The 27,602-nt window shown below is 47.4% G+C and overlaps 1 protein-coding gene across 2 annotated transcripts in view; it reads right to left on the bottom strand.

The window, feature by feature from the left end:
* Acot7 (acyl-CoA thioesterase 7) overlaps positions 1 to 20,629 on the bottom strand; it is a 108,396-nt gene extending 87,767 nt beyond the window's left edge. The window contains exon 1 of one of the 2 annotated variants that reach the window (XM_004657693.3): positions 20,445 to 20,629. In XM_004657693.3, coding sequence (XP_004657750.1) covers positions 20,445 to 20,614 — 170 coding nt within the window. In that variant the 5' untranslated portion in view covers positions 20,615 to 20,629. Of the gene's footprint in view, positions 1 to 9,845; positions 10,086 to 20,444 lie in introns of those variants that run through there. The other variant, XM_004657694.3, reaches the window with a different exon arrangement.
* Positions 20,630 to 27,602: the final 6,973 nt, after the last annotated feature.

Raw genomic sequence — 27,602 nt, forward strand, 5'->3', positions numbered from 1 at the left:
AGATGAACTCAGGCCTGCTGAGAAAGACAAGCTAGCTAACCAAGGAAAAAGAGTTAAGAGGAGTCAGCAGAGAAAACTCAAGCCTGAAAAGCAAGTCTGTTGCTCTGTGTCTTCTTGGACCCTCCGCTGCTGCTGAGCTGGAACCTGTTGCCCTGTCCTTGCAGAACCTGACATAGCTGAGATGCTCTCCAGATGCAGCCCATGTCACTGTTCTGACTCCTATCGCGAGAGCTGAACGTGTTCACTGGTTCCAAGCACGTACAGAAATAAGCCTGAGAAGGCTGAAGTAGTTGCATTAATACCAGATAAAGAGATTATCACCAAATACAGTAAGGACATTTTTGCTGAAAAGAGGCCAACTAAGACTAGATGATAACCTGCAACAAATAACTGTCACACCTTCAGAATAGGAGAGGAAAAAAATGATGGCATCAAAATAGAAGAGACTAGTTGGAAAGAAGAAGTGGAAGGGAGTTGGGAGGATTGTGAGAAGGGATTATGGTCATGGTACATTTTCTATAGTAATGAAAGTTGTCAATAAATAGTTAAAAAACAACTGTGTCACTCGGTCTTAGTTTAAGATAAACATGTCTACCTAACAGGGAGCACATTCAGCAATGACAAGGGGCAAATTATTGATATGTACAACGACACAGATGATAATAACAAAACAATCATACAAGTCAAAGAAGCCAGACAAAAGGAAATACTATTTTTTTCTTTTCAGTGCTGGAGACTGAACCAATCACCTTATATGTGTGGAAGTACTCTACTCCCAAGCCGCACCTCCAGCCCTTTTTTTTTTTTTCTTTTGGTTTTTCGAGGTAGGGTCTCACTCTGGTCCAGGCTGACCTGGAATTAACTCTGTAGTCTCAGGGTGGCCTTGAACTCACGTGATCCTGCTACCTCTGCCTCCCGAGTGCTGGGATTAAAGGCGTGCACCACCACGCCCAGCCAGCCCTCATTTTTTGTTTTCGAAGTAGGATCTTGTTGTAGCCCAGGCTGATCTGGAATTCACTATATAGTCTCAGGGTGGCCTTGAACTCACAGCAATTGTCCTACCTTCTGCCTCCCAAGTGCTGGGATTAAAGGTGTGCGCCACCACACCTGGCTCAGCCCTAATTTTTTCAGACAGGTCCTTACTGTATTCTGGGCTGGCCTTCAATGTGTGACCATACCTGGAATTACAGGTGCATGCCGCCACACCTAGTATGTGATTCCATTTTTATAAAATTCTAAAAATTGTAAATCATAGGAAAGAAAGTAAATTAGCACATGCTTGGTAGTGGGAGACAGGAGGGAGGAGGGAAATAAATAGGAAGGAGTCCCAAAGGTGATGGTCTGTTCCTTATCTTGACTGTAGCAATGGCCTCTCAGGCATATATATGTAGGTCAAAGGTGATCAAAGTATACACTTTAAATAGGGGCAGTTATACAAATTATATCTCCATAAAGCAGTTAAACAAATATCCCTTCCCACTCCACCCCCACTGTTCCTAGGAACTTTGGGTTTCTGCTTAAGGCATTGACCCTGGGCTTGTTTCCTGGAATTCAGCCCATTTCTGCAAATGCAATGAAGTCACAGGGCTGAGATCTGGACCCTAAGCCGGAAACAGGGTGTTCTGAGGCCTCCAGCCAAAAGCTTCAAGTTCATTCATCCATGGCTCAGACAAGATGCAAGAGGGGTGGCCCAAAGGTCCCAGGAGCTCCAGAGAAGGCACCCCTGAGAGCCCGGCAGCTTGGCATCACTTTGGCAGTGGTCAAGAGCTGGGTATGGCGGTGTTCATCTGTAATGCCAGCACTCTGGAGGCAAAGACAGAGGAGCTCTGCAAGTTCAAGGCCAGCCTGTTCTACAAAGAGATTTCCAGGCCAGCCTGGGCTACAGAGGGAGACGGGGGAAGGGGACATAATCCCATGGGGACTGGTCGGGATGCCCTGAGTGGGCAACACAGCAGGCCTTGAAGTTCTTCAGAGAACTTCCAGAGTATGAGGCCACCTCAGCTTCACTCTGAGTGTCCAGGAAGACATGGGTGTGGTAGCCTGTGGAGAAGTTGACTCTACAAACTGGGGCCTCCATGAGAGGTGAGGTGGAAATGACAAGAGCAAACGGGACCAGAAGTGGAGGCCTGGGTTCTAGCGGGGCCCTGCCACATATCCATGCAAGCCCTACAGCATCACAGGACCCAGGGGTCTTAGTGTCTTCATGTGGCCATGGGAGGGAATGGCAGAACTAACAGTCCCTTGAGGCTGACATGCCTACACTGCCACAGACGCCTCCAACCCAGGAGGCAGCATGAGCTCCGAGAAAGAAACCGAGGCCAGACTTGGTGGCGCACCTGCACCTGCCCATGGCCCTGCTCCATCCCGGTTGGTCCTGTGGCAAAGGTGCCTGCACTTCTCACATTAAAACTACTGTGAAAACACTGTAAGAGAACAGAGAGATAGCCACAGGCCAGAAGAAAATAATAAAACAGATCTAATAAACAACTCGTATCCAAAACGTCAGAGCAGCCAGAGGTGGTGATGCATGCCTTTAATCCCAGCTGTGAGCTCGAGGCCAGCCTGGGCCTCCAGAGTGAGTCCCAGGTCAGCCTGGGCTAGAGCCGGACCCTACCTTGAAAACAACAATTTTTTTTTTTAATGATAAGAAGGAATGGATACAGAGCTTGACTAAAATAAGCAAGCTTCTCTGTTGGAACTCTGGCACTGCAAAATAAATAAATAATAATGAACTGTAGATGGATATGGCTCAACTAAAGTACTGATGCAGCTCAGATGTCACAGATCGACTGGGAAAATTCTGCTGCTTTAGGAGCCACACGCCTGGCTTTTATAAGAGCCAGTCAGGGTGGGGCCTGCTATCAGTAAGGCACAGAAAATCACCCACACAGATCAGGATTCCTGACACATCAAGCATCAAAAGCAATTTAGTTGTAAAAGCTCAGTGTCAATGCAAGCTACAGCTGAGAGGACAGAACAACACAAAAGCAGAGAAGTAAACAATAAACTAGGCCAGCGTTTACGTGAGCAAGGCCACCAGCTGTCTTCCACCTGACACTTGAGCTGTGTGCACCTCGGGTTTAGTTAAACTCATCTTTAAACATCTTTCAAATGGTGAAAGGAATACAAAGGCTATCAGGATCAAAATGAGGTCTCATGTCAAAAAAAAAAAAAAAAGGCTGGAGGGATTGCTTGGTGGTTAAGGCGCTTGCCTGCAAAGAAAGGAATCAGGTTCAATTCCCCAGGACCCATGTAAGCCAGATGCACAAGGTAGCATATGCATCTGGAGTTCATTTACAACAGCTGGAGGCCCTGGTGTGCCCATTCTCTCTGTCTCTGTCTCTCTCAAATAAATAAATAAATAAATAATTTGAAGTAATTAAAACCAAGAGTTTATAAAAGAAGGGATCACACACATGGCTGCCTGACGGTAACTAGCACAGAAAATTCTGCAGACCCTCAGGTTTGCACAAAATACATTGAAAAAATTATTTATGCGAGGGCTGGCGATGTAGCTCACTTGGCAGAGTACTGGCCAAGCATATACGAAACCCTGAGGACCCTCAGCATCGCATTAAACTGGTCGTGGTGATGCTACTGAAATTCCAGCACTCAGGAGGTGGAGGAGGCAGGAGGATTAGATGTTCAAGGTCATCCTCAGCTGCACAGGGAGTTCAAGACCAACCTGGGCTACATGAGACTCTGCCTCAAAGTATTTCTCCAAGGATATCTGCTCAGCAACTATCTAGTCCTGAATAGACACCACCTTATATTCATTACTGTGGCCAAGGGTTATGGTTTCACAACATCTGAATCTACCTCATTTTGCCCTTAAACCTTCCCCTTGCTTCAACTTTTTTGAATATGCACACAGTTTGACCTGTAATACTCCATGATCACTAAAGAAATAGATTTCTTTGGAAAAATCTTTTTTTTTTTTTGAAAAATCTATTTTTTGTTTGTTTGTTCGTCTTTCAAAGTAGGGTTTCACTCTAGCCAAGGCTGACCTGCAATTCACTTTGTATTCTCAGACTGGCCTCAAACTCACGGCAATCCTCCTACCTCTGCCTCCTGAGTGCTGGGATCAAAGGCATGCGCCACCAAACTTGGCTTAATTGTTTTCTTAACTTAGGTTGACAAACAATATTTGTTACTCTTGGATTGTGGAATTGTTGATAGTTTTGTTGTTTCTACCCTTATATGCTCTGGTACTTTATAATATTCAACAATAAATGGGGCTGGAAGGATGACTAAGTGGTTAAGGCACTTGCCTGCAAAGCCAAAGGATCCAGGTTCGATTCCCCAGGACCCACGTTAGCCAGATGCACAAGGGGGGGTGCACACATCTGGAGTTCGTTTGCAGTGGCTGAAGGCCCTGGTGCTCCCATTCACTCTGTCCCCCTCCCTCCCTCTTTCTCTGTCAAATAAATAAATAAAAATAAACTTTAAAATTATTTTTTAAATGATTTTTAAAAAATAAATGGAAGAAAAAGGGGGGAAAAAGATATTTGTGCCAGCACAGCACACAGCTGCCCAGGAGAGAATAGAACATCCTGTCAGCACGATTAGGGGCTAGAATCCCAAGGCACGAGTGGCAATGCGTCGTATAGTGCCAGCTACAAGGTAGGCTTATGAGGATCTCTGGACCCTAAAGTTCAAGGTCAGTTTGACAACAGCAGCAGAAGCAGTAGCAGCAAACACGGACAATTCTGTTACCAAAAGTCTCCCAGCTGGGGCCCAAGTACATAGGGTAAGACTGGGACGGAGGGTCCTGCCCCTTCCCTTGGCCCCACCCACTACCCTTGGGTCAGAGCAAGGTATGCACACTGTGCTATTTGGGACAGACAGCTCTTGGGATGGGCGGTGGGGGACAGGTGCTGTAGGCTCTTCTTGCACACCTGGGGGGATCAGGACCCTCATGGTGGAAGGGACGCACTTTCCTATAAGCTCAGGGACACTCAGTCTGCTGCTGAGCTGGGAGACCACACCATACCTTCCACTTTCAATCCCACCCGTTTAGAAGCCAGAACTAGAGAGCATCCATTGATGGCAGGCTATTGCCTCAGCAGCCAAACCCCCTGCCCACTCCATCTGGGAGGTCAGTGCTATCTCCTCTGCCTGCCCCCTTACCCAGCAACTGTCCTGGATCAAGGCTGGCAGTGAGATACTAAGCTCAGTTCTAGGAAGACAACTTTCAGCCCTTTCACTGACCTTAGGCTAGCCACACTTGCCCTCAGTTTCACCATCTGTAGGACAAAAACAATTCTGTATTTCCCAAAACAGAGAGCTATGGAAGGAAAAGAGCACAGAGATGCCACACGTCACAGCCTAGCTGCAGCTGGCCAGGGCACAGGCTCCAGTATGAGCTAAAGACACTCCTACACACATCAAGAGGGTGGAAAATATGTTTTGCAAATATAATTCTTTCTCCTGAACAGTCAAGTCCAGCTCTGAAAGCTAATTCACCAATTCAAATTTAAACTATGATTTCCCTCAGTCTCTGATGCCCCAACTGCAGGACCACTGAAGCAAGATCAAAAACATGAGGCTGTCAGGCATGGTGGCGTGCTCCTTTAATCTCAGTACTTGGGAGGCAGAGGTAGAAGAATCACCATGAGTTCGAAGCCACCCTGAGACTACATAGTGAAATCCAGGTCAGCCTGAGCTAGAGTGAGACCCTACCTCAAGAAAAAAAAAAAAAAAAACAAAAACATGAGGCCAAGGGCTGGAGAGATGGCTTAGCGGTTAAGGTGTTTGCCTGCAAAGCCAAAGGACCTCCTCAGTTCTATTCCCCAGGACCCACGTAAGCCAGATGCACAAGGTGGCACATGCGTCTGGAGTTCATTTGCAGTGGCTGGAAGCCCTGGCATGCCCATTCTTTCTCCCTCCCTCTCTAATAAATAAATAAAGTTTTTTTTTTTTTAAAAAAAATGACACATGCCTCTAATCCCAGGACTCAGGAGGCAGAGGTAGAAGGATTACTGTGAGTTTGAGGCCACCCTGAGACTCTGCTTCTATTTCTCTATCTCTCAAATAAATAAAGTAAATAAATAAATAAACTTTAAGAAAAAGATACAAACCTGCAGTCCCAGCACTCAGAAGCCTTGGTGGGAGGAGCACATAGTTGAGGCCAGCCTAAACTATAAAGCAAAACACAGTCAGAAAACAGAGAGGGTGACTGGTGCTGGGAAGATGGCTCTGCAGTTGAGTACCGAGGTGGGGCATGCATCTTGAGTTTGTAGTGCTGGGAGGCCCTAGTGAGCCTGTTGTCCATCCCTATTCTCTCTCTCTCCCCCTATCTCTATTTCTGCTTGTACCAGATAAATACGTAAATAAGGGAAAGAAGTGGGAGAGGGAGTATAGCTCAATCATTAGAGTGCTTGTCTAGCATTAACAAGGCCATGGATTTGATCCTCCGGCACATAAACTAGGCATGGTAGTATATACCGGTAATCTCAGAGTCAAAAGACTTACAGGAAATGTACTGAGACTACTTAAGAGAAAGACAGTCTTTTTTACTTATTTTAAAAACTATTTTTTATTTATTTATTTGAGATATATAGAGAGAATGGGCCCGCCAGCTCCAGCTGCTACAAACAAGCTCCAGACACACGCACTTTGTGCATCTAGCTTCTGTGGGTCCTGGGGAATTGAACTTGGGTCCCTTGGTTTGTAGGCAAGTGTCTTAACCCATCTCTCTAGCCCAAAGGCAAGTCTTTAAAAAAAAATATTTTATTTATTTGCAAGCAGAGAAAGACAGAGACAGAAAGAGAGAAAATGAGCACACCAGGGTCTCTAGCCAGTGCAAACTCCAGGTGCATGCGCCACTTTGTGCATCTGACTTTACGTGGGTACCAGGGAATTAAACTCGGGTCCTTATGCTTTGCAGGTAAGTATTTTAACTGCTGAGTCATCTCTCCAGCCCAGAAAGACAGTCTTTTAAGCAGATACTGCTGGAAACAAGTATATTTACTTGCAAAAAATAAAAATGGACCTTTAACTAACAAAATATTAAAAAATTAAGTCAAAATGGATCTCCTATCTAAATGTAATACCCAAAACTATGTACATCTAGAAGAAAACATCAAGCAAAAGCCTCAATGTCACTGGATTTGGTCATGGTTTCTTTCTTTCTTTCTTTTTTAAAGAGAGACAGAGAATTGGTGTGGTGCCAGGGCCTCAGACACTGAATTGAACTCCAGACAGTTGTGCCACGTAGTGGTCATGTACAACCTTGCACTTGCCTCGCTTGTGCATCTGGCTAACGTGGGATCTAGAAAGCTAACATGGGTCCCTTCAGGCAAGCACCTTGACCACTAAGTCATCTCTCCAGGCCTGGTCATGGTTTCTTGATCATAACCCCCATCAGGTAAACACTTAATCATGATTTCTTGGTCATTGTATCTCCCCTGCCAGGTAACTACTTGGTCATGGTTTCTTGAACAACATCAAAGGCCCAGACAAAAATAAAAGGAGGTAAATTGGAGTTCAATGGATCAACAGATGGTATGAACAGAAAATAAAGACAGGCCCTCAAAGAAAGGAAAATACCTGTCAAGCATGGATCAGATGAGGAATTAGTATCCCAACAATAGAGAACTCTTAAAACAGTATCAAACCCCAATTCAAAAAAGGTGGAGGCAGGAGGATCAGGAGAGTTTAAAGTCATTCTCCACAATATAGCAGTAAGTCCAGCTGGGGCTACATGAGGCCATGTCAACCAACCAATCAATAAATCATTATAAATAAATAAATGGGCTGGACATGGTGATACATGTCTTTAGTGCCCGCACTCAGGAGGCTCAGGTAAAAGAAAACTATGAGTTCCAAGGCCAGCCTGGGCTACAGTAAATTCTAGGTCAGTAAGTTCTTGGCTAGAATGAAACCTTACCATGAATAAATAAATGGCAAATAACAGACATTTCTTGGTGTTATGGAGGGGCTGAGGGTACAGTAAGTGAGGCAAAGTGGCACATGCCTGCAATCCCAGCACTCAGGAAACAGAGGAAAGAGGATGGTCCATGAGTTTGAAGCCAGCCTGGTCTATAGAGTTCAAGGTCAACATGGTCTGCAAAGTGAATTCCAAGCCAGCTAGTGCTGCACAGACCTGTCTCAAGATTATTAATGTAGGGCTGGAGGGATGGCTTAGCAGTTAAGGCACTTGCCTGCAAAGCCAAAAGAGCCAGGTTCAATTTCCCAGGATCCATGTAAGCCAGATGCACAAGGTGGCACGTATGTCTGGAGTTGGTTTGCAGTGACTAGAGGCCTGGCATGCCACTCTTTCTATCTCTCTGTCTCAAATAAATAAAAAAATATTTCAAAGCCAGGTGTGATGGCAGATGCCTTTTTTTTTTAATTTTTTTGTTCATTTTTTATTTATTTATTTGAGAGTGATAGAGAGAGAAAGAGGCAGATAGAGAGAGAGAGAGAGAGAATGGGCGCACCAGGGCCTCCAGCCACTGCAAACGAAATACAGACGCGTGTGCCCCTTGTGCATCTGGCTAACGTGGGACCTGGAGAATCAAGCCTCTAACCGGGGTCCTTAGGCTTCACAGGCAAGCGCTTAACCGCTAAACCATCTCTCCAGCCCGGCAGATGCCTTTAATCCCAACACTTGGGAGGCAGAGGTAGGAGGATCATTATGGGTGCAAGGCCACCTTGAGACTACACAGTGAATTCCAGGTCAGCCAGGGCTAGAGTGAGACCCTACCTCAAAAAAAAAAAAAAAAAAAAAGCACAGGATGATGTACTTATAATCCCAGATCTGGGGAGCATTTTACAGCGGGGTGCACGCATGCATACACACACACACACACACACACACACACACACACACACAGAGTCAAATAGCCCCAGAGGTAAGTAACAGGGGGTGGAGCTGAAAGTTCAAATCTTCCAATCCTGCAGTCTTTCAGGCCAGTCCCCACGAAGAAGCTTAGGAGACCCCCAGACACCAGTCATGTCATTATCATGCAAAGGAAGTCTTATCACTCAGGAGATTCCAATCCTTTAAAGGAGCTCAGGGCTAGAAGAACAAAAGTGGTGGTGAATGCCTTTAATCTCAGCACTTGGGAGGCAGAAGGATCGCCATGAGTTCAAGGCCCACCTGAGAACAGTGAATACCAGGTCAGCCAGGGATGGAGCGAGATCCTACTTTGAACCCCCCTCCCCAAAAAATTGTTTTTTCAATAGAACAAAAGACATTCATCATTTCTTGCAAATATGACATAAATATTACTAACACAGTAAAAGTAACCACCACCAAGGTGTGCACTTTGATGGATTAAATGTCTGGCATGTGAATTACACCTCAATAAAGCTGGCATAGAAGGGGGCTATAGAGCTTAGGGGGGAAACAAATCACAAGTCATCCTCAAGCAGCACGCTGTACTGTAAGGAAGGATTGGTCTGTCTCCAACAGCACCGCCCTCCAGTCCTGCACCAATCTTCTGGCCTAAATTCCAACTCACCAGCCCCGTGACCAGACACAAAGCAGGACCTGCCGCAGAGCAGACATGCCGCCCAGCCACGGGCACCCAAGCTTGGAAGAGTGTGCCCATGCACCTGTGGGCTCTCAGAATGCCGTGATCTCCAACACCTGATGGGCACAGCTTCCTACAGGCTGGATGGAGCCCAGCTACCACTGGCCCACAGAAGAGCAAGCCAGGCCTCAACTGAGGACCACAGCCTCCAGACAAAACCAGCAACTCACCCAGTGCCCAGCCCCCACTATTCATTTCTCAAGGATTCCCAGCAGAACCTCCACGCTCCACAGCTCCAAGTCCCTGAAGCAGGCTAGAGGGGAGGGGCACCCTGAGGGCACAGAAAATTGAAAGTCATCCTACCTTCCCATGACGATCATACAAAGTCGGGACTGTGGGACATCGGTCCTGGTTCCAATAGCCCGGATGGAAGCCCAGCATCTCTCCCTGGACCCCACACACTTCTGGCTTGCCACCACTACCGCCGGACTCGGGGAGACTGGCCGCCTCCCGACCCCACAGAGGCGGAGAGCCCGGACGAGCAGCTTCATCGTGTGATGAGTGGGCGAACTGCCGGCCTTCCCTCCCAGCAAGAGGCTTAGCTGCTGCGTCCACAAGCCAACATCCAGCTTAGCGGTGGGGCCTCCCAAAGGGAATCCTCCGCTGCACTCCTTCACCTTCCAGCGCCTCTGAGCAGGCAAGCTGACCCATGAGCAGGAAAGATGCCGGAGCCCAGCCACGAAAGGAATTCATGACTAAGTCTGAAATCACACCTCTCTGAATGAATGGAAGGGGGTGGCAGGGACTAGGGCACCACCTGTCTGTGGGCTTGGGGAATCACCTCCAAGGTCCCATCTCCTGAACCGGAACTTAACACTTGACACAGCTCAACCCTGCTTAGCTTCTGCCAAATTGAGGCGCAGGTCTCACCTGGGCCAGAAGGGTCTCAGCATGCGGGTGTAAGCAAGGCCAAAAGGCTGCTAAGTAAGAAGCACAGACACAGAGGTCCTTGCTGAGCCGGGCGGGGGAGTGCCAGAGGACAGCAGGGGAAACCACACATTCCAGGACCTCCACCAACTAGCAGCGGGGACACAGCAACTTTCTTTGTACTCTTTATTGTGGAAAGTATCAAAACCTTACTAGAGGGAAAGAAGTGGGAGCACAAGTCCCCAGGTCCCTGTCCTCTAGCTCCTAAAGTGAAACACTCAGCTCTGGAACCCACCCCCGCCCCGCAGCAAATCCCAGACACTGCAGCATGGCATCCGTAAATACTTCAGCATTCTCTCTACAAAATAACGGCTCGTTTACAAAACCATCATAGGGCTAGAGAGATGGGGGCCTGAGACCGCCTGAAATCAAATCTCCAGATGCCACGTGCCACAGCTAGGCATGGCCATGGGCACCAGCTACTCCAGTCCTACGGGGTTGCAGAGCCCTGCCAGCTCCAGAATCAGTAAACAGACTCCAGTTCAAAACAAGACCAGATGGAAGAGTGAAAGAGCAGGACAACAGAATTTCCACCAAAAGCGAGGGCACCCTGCCACATATGGGGCACCTCAAAGGTACATACACGAATGTACCCCACACCATTTGCAATCAGAGAGAGAAAATGGGCATGTCAGGGGCCTTCAGCTGCTACAAATGAACTCCAGATGAGTGAGACACTGTATATCTGGGTTACGTATGTACTTGGGAATCGAACCCAAGTCATTAAGCTTTGCAGGCAAGTGCCTTAACTGCTGAGCCATCTCTCCAGCGCCCTCCCTCCCCCAATTTTTTTTAAACCACCACTATCATAGACTGGGCACAGAGGCACTCATCTGTAAAACCACAGACTGGAGAAATCACTTGAGCCCAAGACTTTGAGGCCAGCCTGGGCAACACAGGGAGGCTCTTCTTATGTGGATAGATAGAAAATACATACACATACACACACACACACAGACCAACCTAAAATGTATAATACAAATTTTCTAGCAAAAATCATTAAATATCAAGTTATTGTCACGCACCCTCAGTTAGAGCCTACATGTGAAACCTGCATGTGTGAACCTCATTCACAGACACTGACAGCTAACAGCAGCCCAAATGTCCACAGACTGAAGAGATAAACCAGCTGCAAAGTCCAGGAAATGGAAGATACCGGGCCACACCCAGGAAGGACACTTAGTGTGCACCCCAGCGATCGAGATTAATAGAGTGAAGCTCATGGACACAGAGTTGAGTGTGGCTCTTCCCTAGGAAACAGTCCAACAGGCAGAGCAATACAGAGAAAGCAGACATCTGCACTTCTCTTAATGTTCACACACATATATTAATGCTGTTCTCACTTTTGGGTAGAGAAGCTTCTCTTTTAAGATGGCAGACATCTGCCAGGAACCAGCAGTGAGGGAGCAAAATGACTGCCCGCGGGCAGAAGGACTTTGGGAAATGGAAATAGTCTGTCACAATTAGATGGTCATTACACAGGAACACATGTTTGTCAAAATTCCATGACCTCCACATACCTGTAATCCCAGCACTTGGGAGGTAAGGACAAGAAGATCAGGAATTCAAGGTTACCCTCAGTTATAATGCAAGTTTTAGGCCAGTCTGAGTTAAAAAGAAGAAAAACTACCAATGAACTGAACATTAAGATAGGTACAAAGCCAGGTGTGGTGGCACACCCCTTTAATCCCAGCACTCAGGAGGCAGAGGTAGGAGAGTGGCTGTGAGTCTGAGGCCAGCCTAAGACAGCCTAGGCTAGGGCGCGACCCCACTTTGATTAAAAAAAAAAAAAGTGAGGACATCAAAATAGACGAGGTGGAAAATGCTAATAAACATTTTAAAAAAAGCCTGGCGTGGTGGCGCACGCCTTTAATCCCAGCACTCGGGAGGCAGAGGTAGGAGGATCACAGTGAGTTCAAGGCCAGTCTGAGACTACACAGTGAATTCCAGGTTTGCCTGAGCTAGAGTGAGACCCTACCTTCAAAAAACAAAGTAAACAAATAAATAAATATAAAAATAACAACTCTCCCTGTAGACCAGCTGACAGGAAGCTGGAAAAAGCTAGGCTGCGCACAGCTCTATGGGAGAGAGAAGTCATCAGTGGAAATAAGCAACAGTGGATACTGCAAGCCTTAAGTTTGGCCAGTTAGACCAAATGACCCAATGGGTACAATAGTGGCATGTCTGTTACGGGGGAAATCAACTGCTCTCTAATTGGAGTTGAGATCCGCTACAAAGAAGGTAGTATGTGCCTGGTGCTGAAAACCTAGTCAAAAACCTATGACAGGGGAGGTCATGAACCCTGGGCGTATAACACCTGCTGGTGTCTAGCTAAATGCATATATTATACTCACCAAACTGCCCTACAAGCACTTCTCTTAATGTTCATACACATATATTAATGCTGCTCTCACTTTTGGGTAGAGAAGCTTCTCTTTTAAGATGGTGGTGACCTCTGGGATGACTCAAAAGGCACCATAGTGCTGAGAAGTGACCCAGGAGCGTTCAGTACTGAAACATCCTACCACACTTTCCAAGGCTCAGGGTCCATTGTGGAAGAGGTGGCAGAAAGAATGTAAGAGCCAAAGGAAGGGTAGGACTCCTTACAACGTGCTCCTCTAGACACAAAATGGCCTGGAGATCCATGACGTTGCAGTGCCTGACACTACCTACACAAGACCATCATAATAGGAAGGAAAGATGATGACATCAAAACAAAAGAGACTGATTGAGAGGGGGAGGGGATATGATAGAGAATGAATTTGAAGGGAAAAATGGGAGAGGGGAAGGAATTATCATGGTTTATTATCTATAATTATCAAAGTTGTCAATAAAAAGGTTTTTTAAAATATTAGCACCTAAACCAGATGTGGTGTCACATACCTTTAATTACAGCACTTGGGAGGCAGAGGTAAGAGGATCCCCTGAGTTTGAGCCCACCCGGAGACTACATAGTGAATTCCAGGTCAGCCTGAGCTAGAGGGAGGCTCTGTCTCAAAAAAAAAAACAAAAATAAATAAATAAATAAATAAATATAACAACTAGCCGGGTGTGGTGGCAGACACCTTTATTCCCATCACCTGGGAAGGAGAGGTAGGAGGATCACCATGTTAAGACGCTTTCCTACAAAGCCTAATGACCTAAGTTCGACTTTCCAGTACCCATGTAAAGCCAGATGCATAAAAGACACATGCATCTGGAGTTTGCAGCAGCTAGAGGCTCTGGTGTACCCATTTTTTCTGGGTTTTTTTTTTTTTTTTTTTTTTTTTTGGTTTTTCGAGGTAGGGTCTCACTCTGGTCCAGGCTGACCTGGAATTAACTATGAAGTCTCAGGGTGGCCTTGAACTCATGGCGATCCTCCTACCTCTTCCTCCCGAGTGCTGGGATTAAAGGCATGCGCCACCACGCCCGGCCCCATTTTTTCTGTATCTCTCTTCTCTCTCTCCCTCTCCCTCTCTCCTCCCCTCCCCCCCTCTCTCTGCTTGCAAATTAATGAAGTATATGTTTCTAAAAAAACAAACCTAGACAGGAGTGGTAATATGCACTTGTGATCCCAGCACTTTGGAGACAGAAGCAGGAAGGACTTTGAGTCCAAGGCCAGCCTGGAAGAGCAAGTTCTTGTCTTTAAAAAACATAAATAACAACTATAGGCTGGAGATGTGTTTGCCTAGCATGCATGAAGGCCTGAGTTCAGTTTCCAGGGCAGAGAAAAACAGAAGAAAAAAAAAAAACACACTAGTGATTCTTTTTTGATTTTGTTTTGTCACAGCAGGGTCTCATTATAGCCCAAGCTGGTCTCAAACTCAGAGATGCTCCTACCTCAGTCTCCTAAGTGCTGGGACTAAAGGCATGCAGAACCACACCCAGCTAAAACTAGTAATTCTTTAATATCATCATTTATAATTAATTATCAAGAGACCTTCCTTTTTCAAAAGAAATTAGGAAGACAGGATCTCACTATGTAGTCCATCTGACCTCAAACTCATGACCTCCTGCCTCCACCTCCCAGGTATATACCACCTCACTTGGTGGGACCATTTGTTTACTAGTCTGCTTGCTTGCTTGCAAGCAGGGTCTCTTGCCAGAACCTCACTAGGTAGCACAGACTGAACTTGGTCTCAATCTTCCTGTCTCAGCCTCAGAAATGGAAGAGACTACAGGACTAATGCCAGCTGCCTAGTTCTCAAGGAACTATTCATAAATGAATTAAAATCTGCATTTTGGGCTGGAGAGATGGCCTAGTGGTTAAGTCACTTGCCTGCAAAGCCTAACAACCCAGGTTTAACTACCCAGTACCCATGTAAGCCAGATGCACAAGGTAGTACATGTGTCAGGAGTTTGTACGCAGTGGCCGGAGGCCCTGGCATGTCCATTCTCTCTCTCAGGTAGATAGATTAGATGGTAGGTAGGTAGGTAGGTAGGTAGGTAGGTAGGTAGATAGATAGATTAGATCAGACAGACAGACAGACAGACAGATAGATAGATAGATAGATAGATAGATAGATAGATAGATAGATAGGCGGGCAGAGAGAGAAACTGAGAAAGAGGGAGAGGGAGATAAAATCTGCATTTTGCTGACTGTTGAAATGGCACTTGCGTACAGAAATCTTCATCTCCAGCTATTTAGGTAGTTCAGGATAAAAACCAGGTAACTGACCTGCCCCAGAAAGCCTCTGGGAGTGAAAGGCAGTACCTACACCTGTGGAGTGAGACCTGATGAGACAACACCTGGAGAAGCCCCACCCACAGGGCAGGTGGGTATCTCATCTCAGAAGGTTCCTTCTGGCCTGAATGAGCCTGGAAGCTGGCCAAGCCCTGGGTAATACCAGGCTTCCTGGCACAGTTAGCAGGGCAAGACAGGACAGTGGGTGGATTCAGGCCTGCTAGACCACAGGCTTGCTGGGTTACAGAGCACATCCTCACCAGGATCTGCACAATCGTCCAGGAAGGGAGCCCATACTGCATTGTATGGAACACTTCAGAATACTAGCTGAGTGTGATTTCTACAAATCAGATCCTATGTTTTCATTAATTCCACTGGAAAGCCAAAGACAGATCTCCAAATGGGGAAAAAAATTCATATCAAGCCGGGTGTGGTGGTGCACACCTTTAGTCCCAGCACTTGGAGGCAGAGATAGGAGGATTACCATGAGTTCAAGGCCACCCTGAGACTACATAGTGAATTCCAGGTCAGCCTGGGCTAGAGTGAGACCCTACCGTGAAAAAAAAAAAAAAAAATCCACACCTACTCAACTAATCTTTATTGGCACATCAACCAGACTCCAGGCAATGCTATATGTATTCACGGTCCTAGGGTACAAAGCATCCCACTTATAGGAAGTTGCCCAGTAGATCTGCATTTGACAGAAAGGCAAACAGAGACCCAACAGCCCTCACACACCAACCCACAAATAGGTTCTAAAGTCATACAAGCACCACTATTCAGGAGGCTGAAGCAAGAGGATGCTTAGGGCTGGACAGATGTTAGAGGATAAGGTGCTTGCCTGAGAAGCCTAAGGACCCAGGTTTAACTCCCCAGAACCCACGTGAGCAAAGATGCATAATGGCGCATATGTCTGGAGTTTATTTGCAGTGGCTAGAGGTCCTGGCACGCCCACTCTCCCTTTGTCCATCTCCCCTATAATAAATATTAAAAAAAAAAAACAAGTGAAAAATAAAATAAAATTTTAAGCTGGATGTGATGGCACACACCTTTAATCCCACCACTTGGGAGGCAGAGGTAAGAGGACTGCTGAGAGTTCAAGGCCACCCTGGGCTACATAGTGAATTCCAGGCCAGTCTGGGCTAGAGTGAGACCTTACCTCAAAAAAACAAAACAAGGGACTGAAGAGATGGCTTAGCAATTAAGGCGCTTGACTATGAAGCCTAAGGACCCAGGTTCGATTCCCCAGTTCCCACGTAAGCCAAATACAAAGTGGCACATGCATTTGGAATTCATTTGTAGGGGCTGGCAGCCCTGGTGCTCCCATTCTCTATGTGCCTCTTCCTCTCTCTCTCTCTCTGTCAAATAAATAAATAAAATATTAAAAAAAAAAAAAAAAGAAGCTGGATGTGGTGGCACACACCTTTAATCCCAGCACTCCGAAGACAGAGATAGGAGGATTGTTGTAAGTGTGAGGCCACCCTGAGACTACACAGTGAATTCAGGTCAGCCTGGTCCAGAGAGAGGCCCTACCTCAGAGAAAAAAAGAACAAGCCAGGTATGGTGGTATACACCTTTAATCCCAGCACTCAGGAAGCAAAGATAGGAAGATCACCGTAAGTTTGAGGACAGCTTGAGACTACATAATGAATTCTAGGTCAGCCATGGGCTGGAGTGAGACGCTACTTCAAAAAACATAAAAACAAAACAGCACAAACAACAAAAAACAGGATGCTGAGTTCAAGGCCAACCTAGGCTACAAAGTGAAACTGTTTCAAAAAACAAAAAAAACTGAGTCAGGAGCCAGGCGTGGTGGCACACGCCTTTAATCCCAGCACTTGGGATGCAGAGGTAGGAGGAGGATCACTGTGAGTTCGAGGCCACCATGAGACTCCATAACAAATTCCAGGTCACCTGGGCTAGAGTGAGACCCTACCTCAAAAAACCAAAAAATAAAAACCTGAGTCAGGCTTGGTAGCGTACCTTTAATCCCAGCACTCAGGAAGTGGAGGATTACCATGTGTTCAAGGCCATCCTGAGACTACAGAGTGAGTTGGGGTGCGGGGGGGATAACTGAGTGTGGGCTGCACACTACTGGAAGCCCAACATCTGAGAACTAGGGGCAAAAAGATCAGAAGTTAAAAGTCATCCTTAGCCACATAGGTAATTTGAGACTTGGCTGGGCTACATAAGACCCTTTCTCATAAAAATTTTTAAAAACAATAAACAGGGTTGGAGACATGGCTCAGCCATTAATGCACTTGCCTGCAAGTCCTAATAACCCAGGTTCTATTCCTCAGTACCCACGCAAAGCAGATGCACAAAGTGGCACATGCATCTGGAGTCTGTCTGCAGCAACTAGAGAGCCTGGCACCCCCATTATCTCTATGTTCTCTTTCTCTGCTAGCAAATAAATAAATGAAATGAAAATCCAAGGCTATGGACCTTCACCAAAGCCCCCTTTCCCTGGAATAAGTGCTTGAGAGTTAACCATATATATTTGGGATGGGTCACAGGAAAAGGGACAATGACCCATTGGCCTAATAGCCCAAAGTTCTGGATCTCACATTAATACATGAGGAAATAGGACAAAGGTATCAATCTTCATAATAACTCTAAACAGGCCCTGTACTATCTCCACCTTACACAGATATCAGGGTCCGGTGAGGTTGATGAGTGACCTAAGTCACAAACAATCTGCAAGAGGCAAAGCTGGGATTGGAATCCAGGCCATCAGCCTCCTGAACCTATGTCCCACTTAATATACTGAGCTTCCATTGACTTACAGATGTTGACTGCACTCATTTACTTAATACTTAGAGCCCACAAGAGAACAGGGACATAGGAAGGTTAAGCAATGGACTTCAGGTCACTCAGGCATTAAGGGATAGAGGTCAAATCCATCCCAGGCCTGAAGTCACAACCCACACCGTTTTGTTTTGTTTTTTTACTAATTATTTATTTACTTGCAAGGGGAGAGAGAGAAAGAGTGAGGAGAGAAGGAAAGAAAGAACAGGAGCACCAGTGTCTCTAGCCACTGCAAAGGGGCTCCAGATGCATGTGACACTCTGCATCTCGTTTCACGTTGGTACCAGAGACTTGAGCCTGGGCAGCAGGCTTTTACAAGCAAGCGCCCTCAAACACCGAGCCATCACGCCAGCTCCAACACACAGGTGTCTTTAACGCCTCATCCCTTCAACAACTTGAAAACTGACAGCAGATGATCACTCTAATCATTAAGGATGATGAGGACCTTGTATCCTTGCTGTGCCAGACTATGTCCCTCCAAAAGACAAGGACTAAGTTTTCCACTCCTCAGTGTCCCTCTGGGTGCTTTGTTCCTTGGGGGTATCTGGTGAAGTCTTGTTAAATTCATGGCTTGGATGTGCCAGGCCAGAAGTCTCCTCTTTCAAAGTGAGCGTCAAGCTCAGATGTCCTTAAAGGGCTCCCACCCTGCTATGTCCACTCTCCAGTGCCTGACCTCGATGATCATGGCCTTCTTCACAGCTCCACCTCCCTTGGCAGTCATGCCCTGCACTGAGAGGCTCACCTCAGCCAAGCACCCTGGTCACACACCCCTCTACCAACGCGGCTACTGAGGGACAACTGTGAACCTGAAAGTGAAAGGCAAGTCTGTAAGATGCAACAAAAAGCAATAAGTATGTATAAAAGAATACAAAATCCATCAGCTGTTAGAAGTTAACTGGGGGTGGAGGGTCGTTGTAGACTAGTCACCAACCACCCTAACTAGGTAAACAAACATGCAGCCTCCCACAGGCGGACTTAAGCAGCATTTTCTTTATTTGAAAGGACAGTGGAAAGAACACTGGCTGTGCGGACCTGGGTGGTCATGGGGCTGGAAGACTTAACTGAGTTACTCAATCTGCTGCTCCATACAGCGTCAGGGGATTCCTACTATCCAGCCTCCCAAGGAAACAGGGCAAACCTGATGAGATAAGTGCCAATAACCAGTATGTCTCAAAGACACTGACTACTTCCATCAGTAACTTGAATTATCTTTGTCCCCAGAGGGTTCAAATGCAAGGGCCTGACAGCCAAATAGCCAATGCAAAAAAGCAGGGGGAGCAGGGATCTTCCCCATGATTTCCCCTCTCTAGAAAAGTGCAAACCTACCTTGAGGTCAGGAACTGACACCTGCCAGGCCGGGATATGGAGCTGGGAGCAAGGAGCTCCACTATCCAGCACTGAATAAAGGCCTGGTCTTTCAGAAAGACAGCAACGTCCACAGGAAGTAACCTGCCTTGGCTGCATATGACTGAGACTCAAGGTCAGCGAGATGTCCTATCTTCAAATTGAGGAACCCCCCTCCCACAAAACTCTCACTATTGGTAGTCAGTCAGACACGACAGGTCCCTCTGCAGGCCACGGTGCCCCAACTCCGGGTCCTGATTTAGCTAACGCACAAATGCCAGCTTGCCTCTGCTTCCAATTCTGCCAGAGGTACACTGCAGAGTAACCTTGAAGCTGCCCTCCCCGCCTTCTATGGATGGGAATAGACCTTGCTCATTACTTCCGTGTTCCTCTGGGGACCAACATCTATCGAAGATGCACCCCTGCAGAAAGGGCTGGGGATGGTTCGTAGATAAGAACAATCCTTGGCTCCCATTGTGTGAGCTGTCTCCAGGCCCGATGACCCAACTCATTTTCCCCTTCCTGAGAAACAAACTGTTTGAAGGCAACACTTTGAAGCAGGGCACTGAAGAAACAGTAGGTGTGAGGCCGGCTCCCATAAGGGTATCTCTACCCATGAGCTCACACTGCGATGGCCATCTGCCCTGTACCTCTGGGGGGCTTTGGCTCGCTCAGTAACACAGCTGAGGTATCCTCCTCATTTCTGCAAGACGTTGAACTGAGAGACTCCGAGGCGCCGAGCCCGGGGTGAGGCAAGCCCTGCAAGGATGCGGGTGTGGCACACGGACCAACTGCCCGTCGCCTGTTCCAGTGTCCCAGCTCGGCTTCCTGGACCGAACCGCCCCATGATTGCGGCCGCCGCCCTTGGGATACAGCCAGGAAGCCGGTGGGAGGAGCCGGCGACGGCTGCCCGGTTCTGCAGCATCCCGGGAGCATCATTGCTGCGGGCGGACCGGGGATGCGCGGAGGCAGGGTGGCAGCAGGGAGGGGATAAGGAACGATCGCTGAGCTGGGGGCGCGCGCTGGAGGATGCGGATGCGAACGGCATCCGCGGGCGAAGGTGGGAGCGGACTGGGCAGGGAACCGCATCTGCGGACGCGAACCGTGGGCCGCCCGGCCAGGCCTGGAGAAAACACCTCCCGGAGAGTCGCTAAACTTACCGGCAGATCTGGATGGCGGACGGCGTGTCGGTGGCGGGGTCTGACATCCTGGAGGCGGCGGCCTTCACGGTCTGGGGAGGCAGCAGCGAAGCCCCAGCGTCCAGCAGACCCGGCGCGGAATGAATGAGCCCGGGAGGCGCCATGGAGGGGGAGGGCGGAGGCGGAGCCATGTCGCCGGAGAGGCGGAGCCTGCGGGACGGAGGCGAATCAGAAGCGGCCTCCTCCCCATGGCCCCGCCCTCGCGCAGGCCCCGCCCCTTGGGCCTCCAAGGCCGCTGGCGCCGGCGCCGGCGCAGGCGATGGGTTCCGGCGACGGCGGGGGTAGCGGTGGGCCTCCACTTCTAGAAGGTTCGGTGGCGGTTACGCGGAGCGCGCACGCGCCGGAAGGAGACTGGCCCGTGGCGGATACCCCCCTTGAGCTCCAGAGCTCCCGAGGCCGGGCAGCCCGACTCACGGAGCCCTTCCGGGCGTGTGCGCTGCTTCCGCCGCGGCCCCCCGGGCTGTGCGGGGCGTTCCCCGTGCCCTCGCGGCGATTCGCTGCCCGCCCGGGCCGGGCGCCCGATGAGGTCACGGTGGAAGGCCCGGCCCCAGGCGGCACGCTGCCCCGGAGCTGGCCGGAGCCCGAGGACCGGGCGGAGGCGCTCGGGAACCCAGAAGGGCGAGAGCGCGTGGGAAGGCGTTGCCCCCCGAAGCGTGTGGCCCGAGCGCGGCGACCGGCCCCTGCCGCAGCCCACCGAGCATGGTGGGGTGGGGTTGCAGACCCTCAGGGCCGCGTCTGTGCACGCTGCCCGGCTTGGACCCGAAAAGACACCCTGGGTGCACCTGCTGCCAGCCGTGAGCTGCTGCTCTGTTTCCTGCCCAGGATATGTCCTACAATGCAGTCCAGCCATGTCTAGGTCACAAAATCCACGAAAGGAGGGAAACGCGCCCCTTCCACACACACCTACTGTCCATGCAGACAGACAGGTTTTTATTGCCTGTGCAGTTTATCTTGTTCCAAATACTCTTTTCTTTCTTAATTTTTTTTTTTTGAGGTAGTTTGTCCATCCCATTCTAGCCTCCTAGGCACAGTGATCCTCCCCTACTTCAGCCTCCACACTTGCCCCTCTCCCAGGTTGTTTTGTTTTTTAACTTCATTTGCAAGCAGAGAGACATTATGAGTATGGGTGTGCCGGGGCCTTTTGCGGCCGCAAACGAACTCCAGACTCGTGCTCCTCATGTATCTGGCTTTATGTGGGTGAGTACTGGGTAATCGTAGGCTTTGCAAGCAAACAGCTGAGCCATCACTCCAGTCCTCCCCCACCCCAACCTCGCTTGTTTTATTTGTTTTCTGAGGTAGGGTCTCACTAGCTCCGCTTCTCCTGGGTGGAACTCATCCTACTGGTCTCCCAACTCATGATGATTCCTACCTCAGCCTCCCCAGTCCAGAGTTTATAGGCATGAGCCACCATGTCCAGCCCTTACTCCTGCTGTTCTACAGTGAACCTAGGTTCGTACTCAGATTCAAGAAAATAAAAACTACACAACACAAACTCTCAAGTGCAATTTGAACCACCTATTTATACTAAGCCAAGTAGATCTGAGAGAGCTATCACTCCTACATAACCAGCAGGGCATGTAACAGCTGTAAAACACTTGCCTACCAAGTGTGTGCGTCCTGCATTGGCTCCCCTGTGATTTTACAGTCATGCCAAAAATTTCGGGTGTCAGAGCTGGGAGTGTTACCCTGCGGCAGAGCATTGGCCTAACATGCTCCTGGCCCTGGGTTCTGTCCCCAGCATTTTTAGTGTGGATTGAGGTAATGTAGCCAAGCCTCAAGGGCTATTGTCCTAGTTGAACATTTTCTCACCTCACCTTATGGGCTCTGTATCAGGGAAAGTAGTAGCCAAATTTGGAGCTTAAGCAAGAAGCTCTCCTTATCTGATAACTGGATCTCATACCTCCTGTAACCTTTGGGAACAAGGTGCTAGTAGGGGTAGGCTGATAAGGTGGGACTTCATGTTCTCCGAACTATGACATTCCCTACTTTGCTCCTTTTCTTGTAACGTTCTGTTTGCCTCTGCTGACCTTTCCAGAATTTACCGAGGCCCTGCCCTTGTTTGTGCAGGTGTGCTCATCCAGGTAAAAGTGCTTCTTCAAAAAGTTCAAAACCTGAATGACAGACAAAGCAGTCCAAAAGTGTGACTCAACCCACACACTGGACAAGAGAAATTCCGAGTCCTGGGGGAGAGGGGGCGGATTTCTGAGTAGGATTAAATAGCCTAGTCTCTTCCTGGGGTGGGGAGGACATGGAAGCCACCCCACCTTCTTCTTGACTTCCCTCTTTCTCCTATATCCTGTGAGCTCTGGATTCAAAATAAATGTAGAATCTGACGGCTTTTTGCCGTGAAGTTTAAAAACTGTCCCACTCACACCCACACTTGCTGCTTCGTCTATAGCTCCAGCCATTCTCATCTCCCTGGTGTCCCTTGAGTATGCTAAATACAGGATATATATACTGCTTCTTCCTCTGCCTGGACCATTCCTCACCCCCCCTCCCCAAGGTAGTAGGCTCTCACTTTAGCCAAGTCTGCTCCATAATTCACTATGTAGTCTCAGGGTGGCCTCAAACTCATCCAAGCCCCCTTCCTCTGCCTCCAGAGTTCTGGAATTCAAGGCGTGCACTACCACTCCCAGCTTTCTCAGGGATTTCTTTTTCCTTTTTTTGAGGGTGGTAGGTGGGGTTCGAGGTAGGGTCTCCCACTAGCTCAGGCTGACATAGAATTCACTCTGTATTCTGAGGGTGGCTTCAAATTCTTAGCAGTTCTCCTACCTCTGCCTCCCAAGTGCTGGGATTAAAGGCATGCCACCACCATACCCAGCTGGACCATTCCTTTTTGAGACAGGGTCTCATGTATCCCAGGCTGGTCTTGAATTTGCTATATGGCTGAGGATGACTGCCATCTTCTGATCCTCCTGCATCTATACCTCCCCCCAAAACTGGGATTACAGGTGTATGCCACCATGCCTGGTTTTATGGCATGCTGGGGCTCCAACCCAGGACTTTTGCATGCTAAGCAAGCTCTCTACCAACAGAGCTATAACCTAAGCCCTCCTTGGATCACTCTTGACCCTGATAAGTATCATCTCAGAAGAATTCATAAATTGGGTGTAGTGGTACATACCTCTAACTCCAGCTCTCTGGAGGCAGAGGTAGGAAGATCTCCATGAGTTCGAGGCCACCCTGAGCCCACATAGTGAATTCCAGGTCAGCCTGGACTAGAGTGAAACTCTACCTCGAAAAGCCAAAAAAAAAAAAAAAAAAAAGAAAGAAAGAAAAGAGGGCTGGAGAGATTGCTTAGTGGTTAAGGCACTTTCCTGTGAAGCCTAAGATGCCAGGTTCAATACCCCAGAACCTACTTAAGCCAGATGCACATGGTGGTACATGCTTCTGGAGTTTGCAATGGTTAGAAGCCCTGCTATGTCCATTCTCTCTCTTTCTCTCATAAATATAAAAAAAATCCTGTTTTTAATAAAATATTTTTTAAAAAAGAAAGAGCCAGGTGTGGTGGTGCATGTCTTTAATCCCAGTACTAGGGAGGCTGAGGTAGATGGATCACTGTGAGTTGGAGAACACCCTGAGACTACATAGCGAATTCTAGTTCAGCCGGGGCTAGAGTGAGACCCTACCTAAGGAAAAAAAAAGAAAGAAAGAAAAAAGAAAGAAGGAAAGAAAGAAGAGGCAAGAAAGCATTCCAAACTAGAAATAACTCAAATATGCTCATAGCAGCAGACTAGATATGCAAAGACTTGATTTGCCAGACAGGCAAAATCAAGTGAACTTCACCTTCAGACAAACTGGTAAACTTCACCTTTGCACAGGGAAGAATAACAGAGTTGAGTAAGGCATGAAAGAAGACAGTTGTACAATTACCTAAAACTCTGCTAAGAAAACGTGTGTAGGCAGTAAAGCTGGAAGAAAACAAAGAGAAGCCGGGCGTGGCGGTGGTGCATGCTTTTAACCCCAGCACTCGGGAAGCAGAGGTAAAAGGATCGCCCTGTGTTCAAGGCCACCCTGAGACTGAGTACATGTGAATTCTGGGTCAGCCTCAGCTAGCATAAAACCCTACCTTGAAAAAAAAAAAAAAAAGAAACAAACAAAACAAAGAGAATTGGCTGAGTTAGTTGGAAGCCTTCTAGCTAACTGCTAGAAAGAGCTATGCAGACTACTGGAGGAGAAAAGTTATCAGTGGTCTTAACCAGCAGTGGACCCTGTGAACTACTACAGCTGGTAAACAAGGCAAGATGTCCCCACTAGTGCGATAGTGACATGACTGATATGGGGGTAACCAACTGGTCTCCAACTGGATTTGAGGCCTGCTCTACAGGAAGGAATTGATACCTCACACTGAAAGCTTGGCCCAAAAGCCTATGGCTGGAAAGGTCATAGGCCCAAGGAAGGAAGCTGCAACTACTGAATATGTTGTGCCCATCAAGTTACCCTCTACATATTTATTAATTTTTAAATTTTTATTTATTTGTGCAGGAGGGAGCACACACCAGGATCTCTTCTGGCTATAAGCAGACACCCATCCAGCTTTACTGAGTACAATGAACTAAGTGAACTCTGGTTGGCAGGCTTTATAAGCAAGCTGCTTTAAGTGCTGAGCCATCTCCCTAACTCCTCTAAATATTTATTTGTTTTGTTTTTGTTTTTTTCGAGGTAGGGTCTCAGTCTAGCCCAGGCTGACCTGGAACTCACTCTGTAGTTCCAGGCTGGCCTTAAACTCAAAGCAATCCTCTAACCTCTGCCACCTGAGTACGGAGATTAAAGGAATTCACCACCACACATGGCTGAAATATTTATTTTTTGGTTTTTCCCAGTAGGATTTTGCTCTAGCCCAGGCTGACCTGGAATTCACTATGTAGTTCAGGCTGGCCTCAAACTCACATTGCTCCTCCTAGCTCTGCCTCCCGAGTACTGAGATTCAGGCATGTACCATCACACCCAACCTTAAATGTGTATTTTAATGTTTTTGGTGAGAGAAGCTTTCTTTTGCAGATGGTAATGCCTACTGGGGAGACTCAAAACTTATCAGAGTACTGAGAATAAGTCAATGTTGAACTCAACACTAAATGAGAGATCTCTCTATCATTCCCTCCAAGACTCAAGGCACTCCACGGTGGAAAGAATGTGAGAGCAGAGGAGAGGAGTGTTTAGACTGCTGTGCTCCAGACATGAAGTGGCTCTTGCATTTATAACCTCACAGCAGCTATGTTTACCTGTACTGTCTTGGACCTATTAACATTCTGTCAAGGATCCTGAAAGGGAGGAGCGGGGAAGACATCAAAGTAGACACTACTTGGAAAGAAGAAAGGGTTCAGTGGAAGGGATTGGAGAAATGAACGTAATGAAAAGGGATTATGGTTATATATATATATAGAGAGAGAGAGTGTGTGTATGTCAACAGAAGTTTATTTTTAAGTTGACATAATTGGTGATGAAAGTTTTCTTTATTTTAATTTTTTTTTCATTTTTTTGAGGGAGGGTCTCATTATAGCCCCGGCTGACCTGAATTCACTAAGTAGTTTCAGAGTGGCCTGGAACTCACTGTAGTTCTCTTACCTCAACTTCCAGAGTACTGGAATTAAAGGCATGTGCCACCACATCCGGCTAATTTAATTTTTATTAATTGATTAGATCATAGTAATATAAAGTACCACAATCTTATCAGTATAATATACCACCTGTATTTGTTTCTAATGGGCTGCTGGCTAGAATTGAGGATGATTAGAAAAGTAAGCTGGCTTAGACCCAAAGGTGAATTAATTCTGATGCCTGGCCCTCCTACCTTGTCCAGAGGAGGCCTGTTTTGAAAGGTCAGTATGCTGTCTGGCATCCAGCTAACAAAAGTAGGCTGAGCTGGGTGTGGTGGCTCACACCTTTAATCTCAACATTTGGGAGGAAGAAGTAGGTGGATTGTGGAGTTCAAGGTCACCTTGAGACTACATAGTGAATTCCATGTCAGCCTAGGCTAGAGAGAGACCCGACCTCGAAAACACCAAAAAAAAAAAAAAAAAAGGACTGGAGAGATGGCTTAGTGGTTAAGGTACTTGCCTGTAAAGCCTAAGGACCCAGATTTGCTTCCCCAGTACCCACCTAAACCAGATGCACAAGGTGGCACATGCGTATCTAGAGTTCTTTTGCAGTAGCTAGAGGACCTGGCACATGCCCATTCTTTCTCTCTCTTATTTTTCTGTCTATCTGCCTCTGCCTCTCTCTCTCCTAATTAAATAAATAAGTAAGTAAATAAAACAGGCTGTAAGGAAAGGTTGTCAATTTTTCATGTTTTGCCTTTTCAAGGTAGGGTCTCCCTCTAGCCCAGGCTGACCTGGAATTCACTATATAGTCTCAGGCTGGACTTGAATACTGGGATTAAAGGCATGCACCACCACACCTGGCAAGCCAGTCTTTTTTGCCTCTGCACTTGGATACTGAAATTTTCCTGTGGAACATAGTCTCATCTAAATAAATGCTAACTTTTCCTCCTATTGGAATCATTCTCAATGTCTATCAAAAGGGTTTCAGATGGGCATGGTGGTGCATGCCTTTAGTTCCAGCACTAGGGGGCAGAGGTAGGAGGATTGCCATGAATTTGAAGCCACGCTGAGACTCCATAATGAATTCCAAGTCAGCCTGGGCTAGAGCAAGACCCTACCTCGAAACCCCCCCCCCCAAAAAAAAGAAAAAGAAGTGAGTTTCTTTGATAGAATGTTTTCTCAGTCATATTGACCCTTATATAAGGTAGATTTTTTTTTCAAATTTCGTTTTATTAACAACTTCCATGATTGTAAACAATATCCCATGGTAATGCCTTCCCTCCCCCCACTTTCCCCTTTGAAACTCTTTTCTCCATTATATCCCCTCCCCCTCTCAATCAGTCTCTCTTTTATTTTATTTATTTATTTATTTACTTATTTTGGTTTTTTGAGGTAGGGTCTCACTGTAGCCACTACTGCACCCGTTGGCTTATTTGGCCTGGGTTTCAGTGTTCACTGTTGAGTATCTTCACTGGTGATTTCTCTTTCTCCCATTGAACTGCATGTAGAATGGCTTCTTCCAGCTTTCTGTCGGCTGGTCTACATGGAGGAGTTTATCAGCTCAGTTCTAGCAGGATTT

Source organism: Jaculus jaculus, chromosome 5 (genome assembly GCF_020740685.1).
Source record: "Jaculus jaculus isolate mJacJac1 chromosome 5, mJacJac1.mat.Y.cur, whole genome shotgun sequence".
NCBI lineage: Eukaryota > Metazoa > Chordata > Mammalia > Rodentia > Dipodidae > Jaculus > Jaculus jaculus.